The 19,841-nt window shown below is 44.6% G+C and overlaps 1 protein-coding gene across 3 annotated transcripts in view; it reads right to left on the reverse strand.

The window, feature by feature from the left end:
• The window catches only part of Dpp10 (Dipeptidyl peptidase 10), a 470,951-nt gene that overhangs the window by 55,298 nt on the left and 395,812 nt on the right, over window positions 1-19,841 (reverse strand). For all 3 annotated transcript variants that reach the window (XM_070092527.1, XM_070092528.1, XM_070092526.1), the window contains exon 11: window positions 6,229-6,458. In XM_070092527.1, coding sequence (XP_069948628.1) covers window positions 6,229-6,458 — 230 coding nt within the window. The remainder of the gene's footprint in view (window positions 1-6,228; window positions 6,459-19,841) is intronic.

The raw sequence follows: 19,841 nt of genomic DNA on the forward strand, positions 1-19,841 counted from the left end.
CCTTCAATAACCAACCTAAAACCACCCTCCAAAAACCACCCTTCAACAACCATTCTCCTACAACCACCCTCCTACAACCACCCACCAACAATCACCCACCAACAATCACCCTCCAACAACCACCCACCAACAATCACCCTCCAACAACCACTCACCAACAACCACCCTACCACAACCACTCTCCAACCACTCACCAACAACCACCCTCCCACAACCACTCTCTAACAACCACTCACCAACAACCACCCTCCCACAACCACTCTCCAACAACCACTCACCAAAAACCACCCTCCCACAACCTCTCTCCAACAACCACTCACCAACAACCACCCTCCCACAAGCACCCTCCAAAAACCACCCTCCAACAACCACCCTCCTACAACCACCCACCAGCAACCACCCTCCAACAACCACCCTCCCACAACCACTCTCCAACAACCACCCTCCCACAACCACTCTCCAAAAACCACTCACCAACAACCACCCTCCCACAATCGTTCTCCAACAACCACTCACCAACAACCACCCTCCCACAACCACTCTGCAACAACCACCCACCAACAACCACCCTCCAACAACCACCCTCCCACAACCACTCTCCAACAACCACTCACCAACCACCACCCTCCAACCACTCCAACAACCACCCTCCCACAACCACTCTCCAACAACCACCCACCAACAACCACTCTCCAACAACCACCCTCCCACAACCACCCTCCCACAACCACCCTCCAACAACCACCCACCAACAACCACCCACCAACAACCACCCTCCCCCAACCACCCTCCAACAACCCCCAAAAACAACCACCCACCAACAACCACTCTCCAACAACCACCCTCCCACAACCACCCTACCACAACCACCCTCCAACAACCACCCACCAATAACCACCCACCAACAACCACTCTCCAACAACCACTCTCCAATAACCACCCACCAACAACCACCCTCCAACAACCACCCACCAACAACCACCCTCCAACAACCACCCTCCAACAACCACCCTCCAACAACCACCCACCAACAACCACCCACCAACAACCACCCTCCAACCACCCACCAACAACCACCCACCGACATCCACCCACCAACAACCACCCACCAACAATCATCCTCCAACAATCACCCACCAACAACCACCCTCCAACAACCACCCACAACACCCTCCAACAACCACTCTCCAACAACCACCCACCAACAACCACCCACTAACAACCACCCTCCAACAACCACCCACCAAAAACCACACTCCAACAACCATCCACCAACAACCACCCACCAACAACCATCCACCAACGACCATCCTCCAACAATCGCCCACCAACAACCATCCTCTAACAATCACCCACTCACAACCACTCTGCAAGAACCACCCACCAACAACCACCCTCCAACAACCCTCCCACAACCACTCTCCAACAACCACTCATCAAAAACCACCCTCCCACAACCACTCTCCAACAACCACTCGCCAACAACCACCCTCCCACAAGCACCCTCCAACAACCACCCTCCTACAACCACCCACCAACAATCACCCTCCAACAGCCACCCTCCCACAACCACTCTCCAGCAACCACCCTCCCACAACCACTCTCCAAAAACCACTCACCAACATCCACCCTCCCACAACCACTCTCCAACAACCACCCTCCCACAACCACTCTGCAACAACCACCCACCAACAACCACCCGCCTACAACCACTCTCCAACAACTACCCTCCAACAACCACCCTCCTACAACCAAGTTCCTTTAATCATCCTCCAATAACCGCCCTCCTACAACCACCCACCATCAATCACCCTCCAACAACCACTCACCAACAACTACCCTCCAACAACCACCCTCCCACAACCAGTCACCAACAACCATCTCACAACCACTCCAAAAACCACTCACCAACAACCACCCTCCCACAACCACTCTCCAACAACCACTAACCAACAACCGCCCTCTTACAAGCACTCCCCCACAACCACTCTCCAACAACCACCCACCAACAACCACCCTCCAACAACCACCCTCCCACAACCACTCTCCAACAACCACTCACAAACAACCACCCTTTCACAATCACTCTCCAACAACCACTCACCAACAACCACCCTCCCACAACCACTCTCCAACAACCACTCACAAACAACCACCCTCCCACAACCACTCCAACAATCACTCACCAACATCCACCCTCCCACAACCACTCTCCAATAACCACCCACCAACAACCACCCTCCCACAACCACTCTCCAACAACCACTCTCTAACAACCACTCACCAAAAACCACCCTCCCACAACCACTCTCCAACAACCACTCACCAACAACCACCCTCCCACAAGCACCCTCCAACAACCACCCTCCCACAACCACTCTCCAACAACCACTCTCCAACAACCACTCACCAAAAACCACCCTCCCACAACCACTCTCCAACAACCACTCGCCAACAACCACCCTCCCACAAGCACCCTCCCACAACCACTCTCCTACAACCACCCACCAACAATCACCCTCCAACCTCCCTCCCACAACCACCCACCAACAACCACTCTTCAACAACGACCCTCCCACAACCAGTCTCCAACAACCACTCACAAACAACCACCCTCCCTCAACCCCTCTCCAACAACCACTCACCCTCCTACAACCACCCACCAACAATCACCCTCCAACAACCACCCACCAACAACCACTCTCCTACAACCACCCTCCCACAACCACTCTCCAACAACCACTCAGAAACAACCACCATTCCCTCAACCCCTCTCCAACACCCACTCACCAACCACCCTTGCACAACCACTCTCCAACAACCACTCTCCAACAACCACTCACCAACAACCACCCTCCCACCACCACTCTGCAACAACCACCCACCAAAAACCACCCAGCAACAACCACCCTCCTACAACCACTATCCAACAACTACCCACCAACAACCACCCTCCAATAACCAACCTCCTACAGCCACCCTCCAAAAACCACTCTTCAATAACCATTCTGCTACAACCACCCTCCTACAACCACCCACCAACAATCACCCTCCAACAACCACTCACGAACAACCACCCTCCAACAACCACCCTCCCACAACCACTCACCACTCGCCAACAACCATCTCACAACCACTGCAACAACCACCCTCCAACAACCACCCTCCTACAACCATTATCCAACAACCACCCACCAACAACCACCCTTCAATAACCAACCTCTTACAACGACCCTCCAAAAACCACCCTTCAACAACCATTCTCCTACAACCACCCTCCTACAACCACCCACCAACAATCACCCTCCAACAACCACTCACCAACAACCACCCTCCCACAACCACTCTCCAACCACTCACCAACAACCACCCTCCCACAACCACTCTCCAACAACCACTCACCAACAACCACCCTCCCACAAGCACCCTCCAACAACCACCCTCCCACAACCACCCTCCTACAACCACCCACCAACAATCACCCTCCAACCTCCCTCCAACAACCACCCACCAGCAACTACCCTCCAACAACCACTCTCCAACAACCACCTTCCCACAACCACTCTCCAAAAACCACTCACCAACAACCACCCTCCCACAACCGTTCTCCAACAACCACTCACCAACAACCACCCTCCCACAACCACTCTGCAACAACCACCCACCAACAAGCACCCTCCAACAACCACCCTCCCACAACCACTCTCCAACAACCACCACCCTCCAACCACTCCAACAACCACCCTCCCACAACCACTCTCCAACAACCACCCACCAACCACTCTCCAACAACCACCCTCCAACAACCACCCACCAACAACCACCCTCCCACAACCACCCTCCAACAACCCCCCACCAACAACCACCCACCAACAACCACTCTCCAACACCCACCCTCCAACAACCACCCACCAACAACCACCCACCAACAACCACCCTCCAACAACCACCCACCGACATCCACCCACCAACAACCACCCACCAACAATCATCCTCCAACAACCACCCTCCAACAACCACCCACAACACCCTCCAACAACCACTCTCCAACAACCACCCACCAACAACCACCCACTAACAACCACCCTCCAACAACCACCCACCAACAACCACTCCAACAACCACCCACCAACAACCATCCACCAACAACCATCCACCAACAACCATCCTCCAACAATCGCCCACCAACAACCATCCTCCAACAGTCACCCACTAACAACCACCCTCCAACAATCACCCACCAACAACCATCCTCCAACTATCACCCACCAACAACCATTCTCCAACAATCACCCACCAACAATCACCCACCAACAACCATCCTCCAACAACCATCATCCAAGAATCACCCACCAACAACCATCCTCCAACAACCACCCACCAACAACCATCCTCCAACAACCACCCGCCAACAACCATCCTCCAACAATCACCCACCAACAACCATCCTCCAACAACCATCCTCCAACAATCACCCACCAACAACCATCCTCCAACAATCACCCACCAACAACCATCCTCCAACAACCACCCACCAACAACCATCCTCCAACAATCACCCACCAACAACCATCCTCCAACAACCACCCACCAACAACCATCCTCCAACAACCACCCACCAACAACCATCCTCCAACAACCACCCACCAACAACCATCCTCCAACAACCACCCACCAACAACCATCCTCCAACAACCATCCTCCAACAACCACCCACCAACAACCATCCTCCAACAACCACCCACCAACAACCACTCACCAACAACCACCCACCAACAACCATCCTCCAACAACCACCCACCAACAACCATCCTCCAACAACCATCCTCCAACAACCACCCACCAACAACCATCCTCCAACAACCACCCACCAACAACCACCCACCAACAACCACCCACCAACAACCATCCTCCAACAACCATCCTCCAACAACCACCCACCAACAACCATCCTCCAACAACCACCCACCAACAACCACTCACCAACAACCACCCACCAACAACCATCCTCCAACAACCACCCACCAACAACCATCCTCCAACAATCACCCACCAACAACCATCCTCCAACTATCACCCACCAACAACCATCCTCCAACTATCACCCACCAACAACCATTCTCCAACAATCAGCCACCAACAACCATCCTCCAACAACCACCCACCAACAACCACCCACCAACAACCATCCTCCAACAACCATCCTCCAACAATCACCCACCAACAACCATCCTCCAACTATCACCCACCAACAACCATTCTCCAACAATCAGCCACCAACAACCATCCTCCAACAACCACCCACCAACAACCACCCACCAACAACCATCCTCCAACAACCATCCTCCAACAATCACCCACCAACAACCATCCTCCAACTATCACCCACCAACAACCATCCTCCAACTATCACCCACCAACAACCATCCTCCAACAACCACCCACCAACAACCATCCTCCAACAATCACCCTCCACCAACCTCTCTCTTAACAGTTTCTTATGTCTCAATGTCCTTCATTTTATTTATCAACTTTCATAACGTAGAGATTATATTTGCTTTAACTAAACAAACACTTCAAGTGTAACTCTTATTTTCAGATAAACTATATATTCCCCATTTATTTACGCATGTTTTATACGTGCATAATGCATACTTCTCATTTATATCAGTTAAATATAGGGTATATCTGCAAGTCTCAGTAAAAAGTTAACCAATGAAGAACAAAAATACACAATACCGTGACTGGAACAATACATGAATAACCCGCACATGAGAGACTTTGTAAATGGTCCAAGTCTCACTAAAATGTCGTCGTAAGCTTTTCTGTGTGCGGGTTATTTGTGTATTGTTAACCAATCAAATTACTTACTACCTAATGGTTGTAATAATAAGAGTATTATTATGGGGAGCGCTAAACCCGTAGGGGCTATACAGCGCCTGGGGGGGGATGGAAGGTATTAAGGCTTAATTCAGGGAACTAGAGCACACAAATCCAATTCCCTAGATCATGAGCCCCTCACCAGCATTAAGGAACCTCCCTTGAGGGGAATAATAAGAATAATTTTTAAAGAGGTGGACTTATAAGCCAGTGGAAGGCCTCTGCCAATGACAAAAAGCTTCCATCAGGAAACATTTGTCCTGTGTCCTGACAAACCTTACCTAACCTAAGTTAACCAATTCAATACTTTATGTTTTCTTCCTGCAAGTTGAAATGGTCATCACTTACATGTAATTGTTGTTCTGGTCCCAACCCAGGATCTCTGTGACCTCAAAAGCCCCGTGTGTGATGGGAATGACGCGACGCATGCGCACGCTGTATATGTTGACATGCTTGAACTCTCCCTCCTCGCCGTCACGCACTGGTAGTCTCAGCAGGTAGCTCTGCCCATCCTCAGAGAATATAGGAGCATCATATAGTTCTACCCAGCCATGATCTCCTGACTGCTCTGTGTGTGTCTGTAAGGACAAATTATTTACTATGAAAATACTGTTTATAAACATGGATTGAAAGCCTGAATAAAAAAAAATCTTAAAGTTGTGACCAACCTGAAGTAAAAGTTATAATTTGAGTTATACAGATGACAGGTTAATGAGTTGATATGGTATAAGGAAACATCTCAGGAATTATATTTCGTTTAAATAACAGGTACAAAAATTCACAATGAATTTATTTTGGTGACACGTAATAATTTAAATAAAGAATAAGCTGTTAGTTTTGTCGGACACATTTTGTCTGTCACATTTAAATAAGATGTATTATTTTTTACACAGTTCAACATAAAGGCCAATACACTGTATCCTGTCTCAACTCATTTCAAGACTCGGTCCTATCCAAGATGTTACCACTTCTTAGGATGCAATCCACAACAGCTGTCTATTGCTAGTCTGGAACAATGTTTCAACAGATCTGTTTATGACTTGAAAAAGCCCACTGTGTGGGCGAAACGTTGTCGAAAAAGGATCACATTATACTACAGTGGTGACGTGTACTTAGCCCCAGTGGTGACGTGTACTTAGCTCTGTGAAGACCTGTTTGTGTGCTCTTGAGTGGTGACCTGTACTTTGAGTGGTGACCTGTACTTTGAGTGGTGACCTGTACTTTGAGTGCTGACCTATACTTAACTCTGTGAAGAAGTGTCTTGTTTGCTCCCGTTGACTGAACCAAGATGCCCTCCATCGAGCAACTTTACCAGCAACTTAAGGAAGAATTGAGGGCAGCGAAGATGGAGATACGGCGATTGACCGAGGAAAACAAGAGGATTCGTAGTAGTCCTCCTGTTTCGAGTCCTCAGGTCAAGAAGGGATCGTGGTCAGTGGCTGGACAGCAGGGGACGACGAAGTTGACGATCAAGAAGACGAATGGAAAGCCAGAAACGATGAAGAAGAAAGAGACTGCTGTGGAAACTCCCGTGGAAACCTCCAACGCATTCTCGGTGCTACCCGACGAATGTGAGTCTACTACTGGGATCGTCACGACGAACGACAACAAGGAAGGTAAGAATATTGTTGTTGTTGGGGATAGCCAGGTTAGATACATGGATAGGGCATTCTGCTTGAAGGACAGGAGTAGGAGACAAAGGGTATGCTTTCCTGGGGCTGGGATGGAGGACATTGTTAGCCGGCTTGACAACATCATGAACGGTAATGGGATCAATCCTATTATTTGCCTCAGTGCTGGAGGCAATGATGTAGGCAAGCGTAGAAGTGAGGATTTAGTTAGAAAGTTCAGGACAGCTATAGACATGATTAGGAAGAAGGGGGGGCGCCCTGTTATATGTGGCATTTTGCAAAGAAGAGGTGTTGGTAATGAATGGTTGTCCAGAGCAATTGGTATTAATTGTTGGCTGGATAAACACTGTAAGGATAATGCAGTACCATTCATTGACAACTGGGACAACTTCTATGGCCGAAATGACATGTATGCCAGGGATGGGGTTCACTTATCCAGGGCAGGTGTGGGTTTTCTTGCTAACTCAGTTGAGGGGGTTGTTAGGACTTTAAACTAGGATTAGTTAGAGGTATGGGTTTAGAAATGATTAATAATGAGTATGGATATATTGACTTATGCTCTGATATTAAGAATCTTAATAGTAACTGTCATGGAGTAACTCTGGGTAATGATAATTTCAGAAATTGTGTAAAAACAAAGATGAATAGGAAAAATGTGCAGAAGAAAAAACATATGATGGTATTTTATGCTAACAGTCGAAGTGCAAGAAATAAAATTAATGAACTACGTTTGGTAGCATGTGCTGGGAACTTTGATATCATTGCATTAACTGAAACGTGGTATGATTTAAAGAGTCGGGATATGACTGCTGAGTGTAATATTCAGGGATTTAAGTTATTCAATTTGGATAGATGTAATGGGAAGGGGGGAGGAGTTGCATTGTATGTTCGAGAAAATATTAATTGTTGCATAAAAACAGGTATAAAAATAGATGGAGCAGTAACAGAGTCTGTTTGGGTAGAGTTCGTGGAGGGTCAAGAAAAACTAATTCTAGGTGTAATATACCGACCTCCAGGCTTGGATCACGATAGAGGGAGACTTCTTTGGGACGAAATTGTTAGGGCTTCTGGACACAGTAACGTAGTCATAGTAGGGGACTTTAACTTTAGCCAAATTGACTGGAATTCTTTGACACGTAATCTAGAGTCCAGTGACTTCATGGAAACAGTTCAGGACTGTTTTCTGAAACAGAGTGTAACTGAACCTACCAGGGGTAATAATTTGCTAGACCTAGTCTTGTCAAATAAGGAAACACTCGTGAATAATCTGGAGATCACTGAAGAGCTTGGCGCAAGTGATCACAAATCCATCACCTTTAGCATTAATTGGGAATGCAAGAATAATGATAATACAGTAAAAATCCCCGATTTTCGTTCTGCCGATTATAATGGACTTAGGGAACATCTGTCTAATCTTGATTGGGGTTATCTAGCTAATGATTTTATTGACGATAATCATACTTATGAATATGAAGGGATCTGCTTTTATGATTGTTTTCTTAATAATGTACACAGTGCCCAGAGTATATACATTCCCCAGAGAGAAATTAGGTCTAAAAATAACGATCCCAAATGGGTTAACAGGAGGCTAAAGCATCTATTAGGGGAGAAAAGGGGAATTTATAGGCGCATCAGAAGAGGAGAGGTTAACCTTACTGACCAATATGTTCAGCTTAAAAGAGAAGTAAAAAAGGCGATTAGAAAGGCTAAACGTGACTATGAAATTAGAGTTGCTAATGAATCAAAGTCTAATCCAAAGGGGTTCTTTCAAGTGTATAGGACGAAGGTGAAGGAAAAAGTAGGACCTCTGAAATCTGGGAATGGACAGCTGACGGATAATGAACTGGAAATGTGTTCCTTATTTAATGACTATTTTTTGTCAGTTTTTACACAGGAAGATGTAAATGAGATTCCAATAATTAACAATTATTTAGTTCCTGATGAATTTAAGTTAACTAATATTACTGTCACGAGGGACATGGTTATTAAACAGATAGACAAACTGAAACAAAATAAGTCCCCGGGACCCGATGAGTTGTTTTCAAGGGTACTTAAGGAATGCAAGATGGAGCTTAGACAGCCATTAACGAATGTATTCAATGCGTCCATCCTTACCAGTGTTGTGCCAGAGATGTGGAAGATGGCTAATGTGGTTCCTATATTCAAATCAGGGGATAAGTCCACTCCTTCAAATTACCGTCCAATAAGCCTGACATCTATAGTGGGCAAGTTATTAGAATCAATTATAGCTGACATTATCAGAAGTCACCTTGAAGAGCATAACTTGATAAATGAATCTCAGCATGGATTCACGAGATGTCGTTCCTGCCTGACAAACTTACTGACGTTCTTCAATAGAACATTTGAAGCAGTTGACAGTGATAAGGAATATGATATTGTTTATTTGGATTTTAGTAAAGCCTTCGACAGAGTACCTCACAAGAGACTCTTAAGAAAAGTGGCAGCTCATGGTATAGGAGGTAAAGTTCTAGCATGGATTGAGGCATGGCTTACCAATAGAAAGCAGAGAGTTACCATTAATGGAGTGAAATCTGAATGGGGATTAGTCACTAGTGGCGTTCCACAAGGATCAGTTTTAGGCCCTCTCTTGTTCATAATTTACATTAATGACCTTGATGAAGGGATTACTAGTGACATGAGTAAGTTTGCTGATGATACAAAGATAGGCCGTATAATTCACTCTGAGGAGGATATCAATGAACTCCAGGACGATTTGAACAAATTAATGTCTTGGTCTGAGAAATGGCAGATGAAGTTTAATGTGGATAAGTGTAAGGTACTTGCCCTTGGTAATGAAAATAACCCTCGAAGCTATAATCTAGGTGAAGTAGAGCTTGGTCATACAGAATGTGAAAAAGACTTGGGAGTCATGGAAATCTAAAGCCAAGACAGCAGTGCCTCAGTGTGCGCAACAAGGCCAACAGATTACTTGGATTTATCTCAAGAAGTATAAGTAACAGAAGTCCAAAAGTTATTTTACAGCTCTATACATCACTAGTGAGGCCTCATTTGGATTATGCTGCTCAGTTTTGGTCACCTTACTACAGGATGGACATAGACTCATTAGAGAACATACAGAGAAGAATGACTAAAATGATTTACTGTGTAAGGAACCTCCCGTATGAAGATAGACTTAATGTAAAGTAAAAGGACACAAGTGCAACTAATGTGACATTTATTGTGGCAACGTTTCGCTCTCCAGGAGCTTTATCAAGCCATTACAAACAATACATGGACACAGAGGGTATATAAAGGTTCAGAGTGAGGTGAATACTAGTGAGGTACCATTTCGATGTTCACTAGTGGTAGTAGTAGTAGTAGTAGTGACAAAAGTAGAGCAATTAATTCGTACATGAGTAAAAGGATATAAAAGCTATTACTTGGGTAACATAAAAATAGGTTGGACAAATATAAACTGGAATGAGGCAGCTTGTTTCAGTGTTCACTCTCTGTGCTTTGTGTAGTATAACAGGAGAGACTATGTGATGGCAGGGTTTACTGTTTTCAGGAGGATTCTTGCTAAGACTTCGGAGATGGTGAAGCTGCCGTTGTTTTGTTTAATTGTATTCGAAACAGCGATCAGTGCTGATTCGAGGCACTTGCGTCTGCGGAAATTAGTTTCTTTGATCACTAATTGGGCGTCTCTGAATTTCATGAGATGATTGGAGGAATTTCGGTGTTGTACACAGGCGTTGTTCAGGTTATCGTTCCTACATGCGTAAATGTGTTCATTGAGGCGGGTGTCGAGGTTTCTGGCTGTTTCACCTACGTAAATCTTGTCACAGCCTCCACAGGGTATAGTGTAAACTCCTGCATTGACTGGTTCGTGGTGCTTGGATTTTGTCCTGGTTATATCCTTTATTGAAGTGCTAGAAGCGATGGCGACTCTGGTGTTAGCTTGTGAAAGTGCTTTCGAGACGTTCAGTGCAACCTGACTGTTGGGAAGAATTATAACTTTGCTGGGAGTGGTGTTGATGCGTGGAGAATTTATGATCTGAAGAGCTCTTTTCTTGCAGTCTTTGATGAAAAAAGAAGGAAAATGTAACTCTGTGAATGTTTGGTGAATGTATGTACACTCCTCGTCAAGAAACTCGGGACTACAAATTCGGTATGCTCTTAGGAAAAACCCGATGATGATGCCTCTTTTGGTCTTGGTATCTTGACTGGAATAGAAGTGTGTGAGATCATTTTTATTGGTGGGTTTCCGATAAACTTGAAATCTTAGGTTGTTGTCTACTTTGTGAATGAGGACGTCGAGGAAAGGTAGCTTGTCATTGGACTCTTCTTCTAGTGTAAACTGGATCGCCGGTTCAACTGCGTTGAGCCTTGCCTGAAGATCCCGTACATCAAAACGTTTTGGAGTTATTACGAGGACATCGTCCACGTAACGTAACCAACAGTCAGGTTGCACTGAACGTCTCGAAAGCACTTTCACAAGCTAACACCAGAGTCGCCATCGCTTCTAGCACTTCAATAAAGGATATAACCAGGACAAAATCCAAGCACCACGAACCAGTCAATGCAGGAGTTTACACTATACCCTGTGGAGGCTGTGACAAGATTTACGTAGGTGAAACAGCCAGAAACCTCGACACCCGCCTCAATGAACACATTTACGCATGTAGGAACGATAACATAAGAACATAAGAACATAAGAAAGGAGGAACACTGCAGCAGGCCTGTTGGCCCATACTAGGCAGGTCCTTTACAATTCATCCCACTAACAAACATTTGACCTACCCAATTTTCAATGCTACCCAAGAAATAAGCTCTGATGTGCAAGTCCCACTCAAATCCAACCCATCCTACTCATGTATTTATCCAACCTAAATTTGAAACTACCCAAAGTCCTAGCCTCAATAACCCAACTAGGTAGACTGTTCCACTCATCAACTACCCTATTTCCAAACCAATACTTTCCTATGTCCTTTCTAAATCTAAACTTATCTAATTTAAATCCATTACTGCGGGTTCTCTCTTGGAGAGATATCCTCAAGACCTTGTTAATATCCCCTTTATTAATACCTATCTTCCACTTATACACTTCGATCAGGTCTCCCCTCATTCTTCGTCTAACAAGTGAATGTAACTTAAGAGTCTTCAATCTTTCTTCATAAGGAAGATTTCTAATGCTATGTATTAATTTAGTCATCCTACGCTGAATGTTTTCTAACGAATTTATGTCCATTCTGTAATATGGAGACCAGAATTGAGCTGCATAATCTAGGTGAGGCCTTACTAATGATGTATAAAGCTGCAGTATGACCTCTGGACTTCTGTTGCTTACACTTCTTGATATAAATCCCAGTAATCTATTTGCCTTATTACGTACGCTTAGGCATTGCTGTCTTGGTTTAAGGTTACTGCTTACCATAACCCCCAAGTCCTTTTCGCAATCTGTATGGTTAAGTTCTACATTATTTAACTTATAAGTGCTAGGGTTATGGACACTCCCGAGCTTCAGAACCTTGCATTTATCTACATTGAACTGCATCTGCCACTTTTCTGACCAAGAGTAGAGTTTGTCTAAATCCTCCTGAAGTTCCCTAACATCTACGTTTGAATCAATTATCCTACCTATCTTCGTGTCATCGGCGAATTTGCTCATATCACTAGTAATTCCTTCATCAAGATCATTGATATATATTATAAACAACAACGGGCCCAAGACTGATCCCTGTGGAACGCCACTTGTTACTGATCCCCACTCGGATTTAACCCCATTTATGGACACTCTTTGCTTCCTGTCTGTGAGCCATGATTCGATCCACGAGAGCACCCTTCCCCCAATGCCATGAGCTGCTACTTTCTTCAACAGTCTTTGGTGCGGAACTCTATCAAATGCCTTACTAAAATCTAAGTAAATAATATCAAATTCTTTATCGTGGTCAACAGCCTCAAAAGCTTTACTGAAGAAAGTTAATAAATTAGTTAGACAAGACCGGCCTCTTGTGAATCCATGCTGAGTATCATTAATCAAGCTATGCTTATCGAGATGGCTTCTTATAATCTCAGCTATAATTGACTCTAGTAATTTGCCTACAATTGAGGTCAGGCTTATTGGGCGGTAATTTGACGGTAACGACTTGTCCCCTGTTTTAAAAATAGGAATTACATTAGCCATCTTCCACATATCAGACACTGCACCTGTTTGAAGAGATAAATTAAAAATATTAGTTAATGGTTCACAGACTTCCATTTTGCATTCCTTTAGAACCCTTGAAAAAACCTCATCAGGACCCGGTGACTTATTTTGCTTCAGTCTGTCTATCTGCTTCACAACCATTTCACTAGTGACTGTGATGTTACATAATTTATCTTCTTCTGATCCACTATAAAAATTAATTACCGGAATATTATTAGTGTCTTCCCGTGAACAACGCCTGTGTACAACACCGAAATTCCTCCAATCATCTCATGAAATTCAGAGACGCCCAATTAAGTGATCAAAGAAACTAATTTCCGCAGACGCAAGTGCCTCGAATCAGCACTGATCGCTGTTTCGAATACAATTAAACAAAACAACGGCAGCTTCACCATCTCCGAAGTCTTAGCAAGAATCCTCCTGAAAACAGTAAACCCTGCCATCACATAGTCTCTCCTGTTATACTACACAAAGCACAGAGAGTGAACACTGAAACAAGCTGCCTCATTCCAGTTTATATTTGTCCAACCTATTTTTATGTTACCCAAGTAATAGCTTTTATATCCTTTTACTCATGTACGAATTAATTGCTCTACTTTTGTCACTACTACTACTACTACTACCACTAGTGAACATCGAAATGGTACCTCACTAGTATTCACCTCACTCTGAACCTTTATATACCCTCTGTGTCCATGTATTGTTTGTTAGGTAAGACACATATGCAACAGTTAGACATCTTTATTCCGAAACGTTTCGCCTACACAGTAGGCTTCTTCAGTCGAATACAGAAAGTAGGCAGGAGCAGTAGAGATGTGAAGACGATGTAATCAGTCCATCACCCTTAAAGTCGTAGAATTTGAGGTTGTCAGTCCCTCGGCCTGGAGAAGTTCAGTTCCATAGTCAGGAACTATCTGAAGATCAAGCGACAGTGCGGAGGCTTAAATACTGTCGGAAGGAGAGGTGCAGGGTAGTAGTAGTAGTAGTAGTAGTAGTAGTAGTAGTAGTAGTGAGAGGCAACTGAGAGGTCATGTCCCTCTCAGATCCAACCCTTCTCACTTGAAAAGCTTGTCCAAGGTGTTTTCTGTACCAAGATGCCACGTGTTGCAGTGTCTGACAAGATGAACATCAAAATGGTATACAATACCGACAGGTTGTTAGGTAAGACACATATGCATATGTGTCTTACCTAACAACCTGTCGGTATTGTATACCATTTTGATGTTCATCTTGTCAGACACTGCAACACGTGGCATCTTGGTACAGAAAACACCTTGGACAAGCTTTTCAAGTGAGAAGGGTTGGATCTGAGAGGGACATGACCTCTCAGTTGCCTCTCACTACTACTACTACTACTACTACTACTACTACCCTGCACCTCTCCTTCCGACAGTATTTAAGCCTCCGCACTGTCGCTTGATCTTCAGATAGTTCCTGACTATGGAACTGAACTTCTCCAGGCCGAGGGACTGACAACCTCAAATTCTACGACTTTAAGGGTGATGGACTGATTACATCGTCTTCACATCTCTACTGCTCCTGCCTACTTTCTGTATTCGACTGAAGAAGCCTACTGTGTAGGCGAAACGTTTCGGAATAAAGATGTCTAACTGTTGCATATGTGTCTTACCTAACAACCTGTCGGTATTGTATACCATTTTGATGTTCATGTATTGTTTGTAATGGCTTGATAAAGCTCCTGGAGAGCGAAACGTTGCCACAATAAATGTCACATTAGTTGCACTTGTGTCCTTTTACTTTACATATTGTCGGTAATTCTACCAACTTTATTACAGATAGACTTAAAGCCTTAAATCTCCACTCTCTGGAGAGACGTAGAATGAGGGGAGATATCATTGAAGTGTATAAGTGGATGACGGGCATAAACAAAGGAGACATTAATAAAGTACTGAGGGTGTCGAACCAGGTAAGAACCAGGAATAATGGATTTAAGTTGGATAAATTTAGATTTAGAAAGGACATAGGTAAGTACTGGTTTTCTAACAGAGTTGTAGATGCGTGGAACAGTCTTCCCAGTGGGGTGATAGAGGTTAGGACCTTGGGTAGCTTTAAGAAGAGACTGGACAAATATATGAGTGGGAGGGACTGGGTTTGATTGGTGTCAAGGGGTACGGGAGTTATTTCTTGAGTAGCTTTAGGTAGATGTCGTTTTGATAAGGACCTGCCTCGTATGGGCCAGTAGGCCTTCTGCAGTGTTCCTACATTCTTATGTTCTTAACAACTGTAGTCTGGAACAATGTTTCAACAACTGTAGTCTGGAACAATGTTTCAACAGCTGTAGTCTGGAACAATGTTTCAACAGCTGTAGTCTGGAACAATGTTTCAACAACTGTAGTCTGGAACAATGTTCTAGATTACGGAACAATGTTCCAGACTATGGAATAGAACTCTTCCCTAGGCTGAGGGAGTGACCAACTCAAACTGCGTCTTCAAACGTGATGGACTGATTACATCGTCTATACATAAGAACATAAATTATAAGAAAGAAGGAATGTCATGTGGGGGTTCGATAACGTGGATTGGGTAATAACACTCACGCTGGATGTTCTAGTATAATTATAACGGAATATATGGGAAGCACCAGACCCGCCCTGCCTCTCTGACTCACGAATTGGGTCCTAAGGGTGAGCGGCATTCAAAACATGGTATGGTCAGAAGCAACATGAATAACAGTGAACATCAAAATGGTATACAATACCGACAGGTTGTTAGCAACAGAAGTCCAGAGGTCATACTGCAGCTTTATACATCATTAGTAAGGCCTCACCTAGATTATGCAGCTCAATTCTGGTCGCCATATTACAGAATGGACATAAATTCGTTAGAAAACATTCAGCGTAGGATGACTAAATTAATACATAGCATTAGAAATCTTCCTTATGAAGAAAGATTGAAGACTCTTAAGTTATTAGGTAAGACACATATGCAACAGTTAGACAACTTTATTCCGAAACGTTTCGCCTACACAGTAGGCTTCTTCAGTCGAATACAGAAAGTAGGCAGGAACAGAAGAGATGTGAAGACGATGTAATCAGTCCATCACCCTTAAAGTCGTAGAATTTGAGGTTGTCAGTCCCTCGGCCTGGAGAAGTTCAGTTCCATAGTCAGGAACTATCTGAAGATCAAGCGACAGTGCGGAGACTTAAATACTGTCGGAAGGAGAGGTGCAGGGTAGTAGTAGTAGTAGTAGTAGTAATAGTAGTAGTGAGAGGCAACTGAGAGGTCATGTCCCTCTCAGATCCAACCCTTCTCACTTGAAAAGCTTGTTCAAGGTGTTTTCTGTACCAAGATGCCACGTGTTGCAGTGTCTGACAAGATGAACATCAAAATGGTATATAATACCGACAGGTTGTTAGGTAAGACACATATGCAACAGTTAGACAACTTTATTCCGAAACGTTTCGCCTACACAGTAGGCTTCTTCAGTCGAATACAGAAAGTAGGCAGGAACAGAAGAGATGTGAAGACGATGTAATCAGTCCATCACCCTTAAAGTCGTAGAATTTGAGGTTGTCAGTCCCTCGGCCTGGAGAAGTTCAGTTCCATAGTCAGGAACTATCTGAAGATCAAGCGACAGTGCGGAGACTTAAATACTGTCGGAAGGAGAGGTGCAGGGTAGTAGTAGTAGTAGTAGTAGTAATAGTAGTAGTGAGAGGCAACTGAGAGGTCATGTCCCTCTCAGATCCAACCCTTCTCACTTGAAAAGCTTGTTCAAGGTGTTTTCTGTACCAAGATGCCACGTGTTGCAGTGTCTGACAAGATGAACATCAAAATGGTATATAATACCGACAGGTTGTTAGGTAAGACACATATGCAACAGTTAGACAACTTTATTCCGAAACGTTTCGCCTACACAGTAGGCTTCTTCAGTCGAATACAGAAAGTAGGCAGGAACAGAAGAGATGTGAAGACGATGTAATCAGTCCATCACCCTTAAAGTCGTAGAATTTGAGGTTGTCAGTCCCTCGGCCTGGAGAAGTTCAGTTCCATAGTCAGGAACTATCTGAAGATCAAGCGACAGTGCGGAGACTTAAATACTGTCGGAAGGAGAGGTGCAGGGTAGTAGTAGTAGTAGTAGTAGTAATAGTAGTAGTGAGAGGCAACTGAGAGGTCATGTCCCTCTCAGATCCAACCCTTCTCACTTGAAAAGCTTGTTCAAGGTGTTTTCTGTACCAAGATGCCACGTGTTGCAGTGTCTGACAAGATGAACATTTTGATGTTCATCTTGTCAGACACTGCAACACGTGGCATCTTGGTACAGAAAACACCTTGAACAAGCTTTTCAAGTGAGAAGGGTTGGATCTGAGAGGGACATGACCTCTCAGTTGCCTCTCACTACTACTATTACTACTACTACTACTACTACTACCCTGCACCTCTCCTTCCGACAGTATTTAAGTCTCCGCACTGTCGCTTGATCTTCAGATAGTTCCTGACTATGGAACTGAACTTCTCCAGGCCGAGGGACTGACAACCTCAAATTCTACGACTTTAAGGGTGATGGACTGATTACATCGTCTTCACATCTCTTCTGTTCCTGCCTACTTTCTGTATTCGACTGAAGAAGCCTACTGTGTAGGCGAAACGTTTCGGAATAAAGTTGTCTAACTGTTGCATATGTGTCTTACCTAACAACCTGCCGGTATTATATACCATTTTGATGTTCATCTTGTCAGACACTGCAACACGTGGCATCTTGGTACAGAAAACACCTTGAACAAGCTTTTCAAGTGAGAAGGGTTGGATCTGAGAGGGACATGACCTCTCAGTTGCCTCTCACTACTACTATTACTACTACTACTACTACTACTACCCTGCACCTCTCCTTCCGACAGTATTTAAGTCTCCGCACTGTCGCTTGATCTTCAGATAGTTCCTGACTATGGAACTGAACTTCTCCAGGCCGAGGGACTGACAACCTCAAATTCTACGACTTTAAGGGTGATGGACTGATTACATCGTCTTCACATCTCTACTGTTCCTGCCTACTTTCTGTATTCGACTGAAGAAGCCTACTGTGTAGGCGAAACGTTTCGGAATAAAGTTGTCTAACTGTTGCATATGTGTCTTACCTAACAACATGAATAACAGTCATTGATTCACGCAGACGGTTGGTAGTGAGTCATACTACTGGTAACTGGTTACTGGTGCTACTGGGAACTGATATTATTGAGAGGAACACTGCAGCAGGCCTACTGGTCCATGCGAGGCAGGTCCAAGTCTCCTACCGGGTTAAGCCAATACTCCAACCTAGTCAGGTCAGATCACATTCACTTAAGGAACACGGCAACTGACCTAGTAGCACAAGCTAATCAGATCCAACTCACACACACCCACACCCACTCATGTATTCGTCTAACCTATTTTTAAAACTACACAACGTTTTAGCCTCTATAGCTGTACTTGGGAGTTTGTTCCACTCATCCACAATTCTATTACCAAACCAGTGCTTTCCTATATCCTTCCTGACTCTGATTTTTTCCAACTTAAAACCATTGCTACGAGTCCTGTCTAGGCTAGATATTTTCAGCACGTTATTTACATCCCCTTTATTTATTCCTGTCTTCCATTTATACACCTCAATCATATCCCCCCTAATTCTATGCCTTTCTAGAGAGTGCAGATATACATATTTACTGCTTTTGCTGCTCCTCTGCATTTGACTACAGAAGACTACTGCGTATGCGAAACGTTTCGGAATGAAACGTGAAGAAGTGTCTTGTGTGCTCCTGTGGACTGAACCAAGATGCCCTCCATCGAGCAACTTTACCAGCAGCTTAAGGAAGAATTTAGGGTAGCGAAGATGGAGATACGGCGATTGACCGAGGAAAACAAGAGGATTCGTAGTAGTCCTCCTGTTTCGAGTCCTCAGGTCAAGAAGGGATTGTGGTCAGTGGCTGGACAGCAGGGGACGAAGTTGACGATCAAGAAGACGAATGGAAAGCCAGAAACGATGAAGAAGAAAGAGACTGCTGTGGAAACTCTTGTGGAAACCTCCAACACATTCTCGGCGCTACCCGACGAATGTGAGTCGACTACTGGGATTGTCACAATGAACGACAACAAGGTAAGAATATTGTTGTTGTTGGGGATAGCCAGGTTAGATACATGGATAGGGCATTCTGCTTGAAGGACAGGAGTAG

The sequence above is a fragment of the Cherax quadricarinatus genome, chromosome 39, assembly GCF_038502225.1.
Source record: "Cherax quadricarinatus isolate ZL_2023a chromosome 39, ASM3850222v1, whole genome shotgun sequence".
NCBI classification, from domain to species: Eukaryota; Metazoa; Arthropoda; class Malacostraca; order Decapoda; family Parastacidae; genus Cherax; species Cherax quadricarinatus.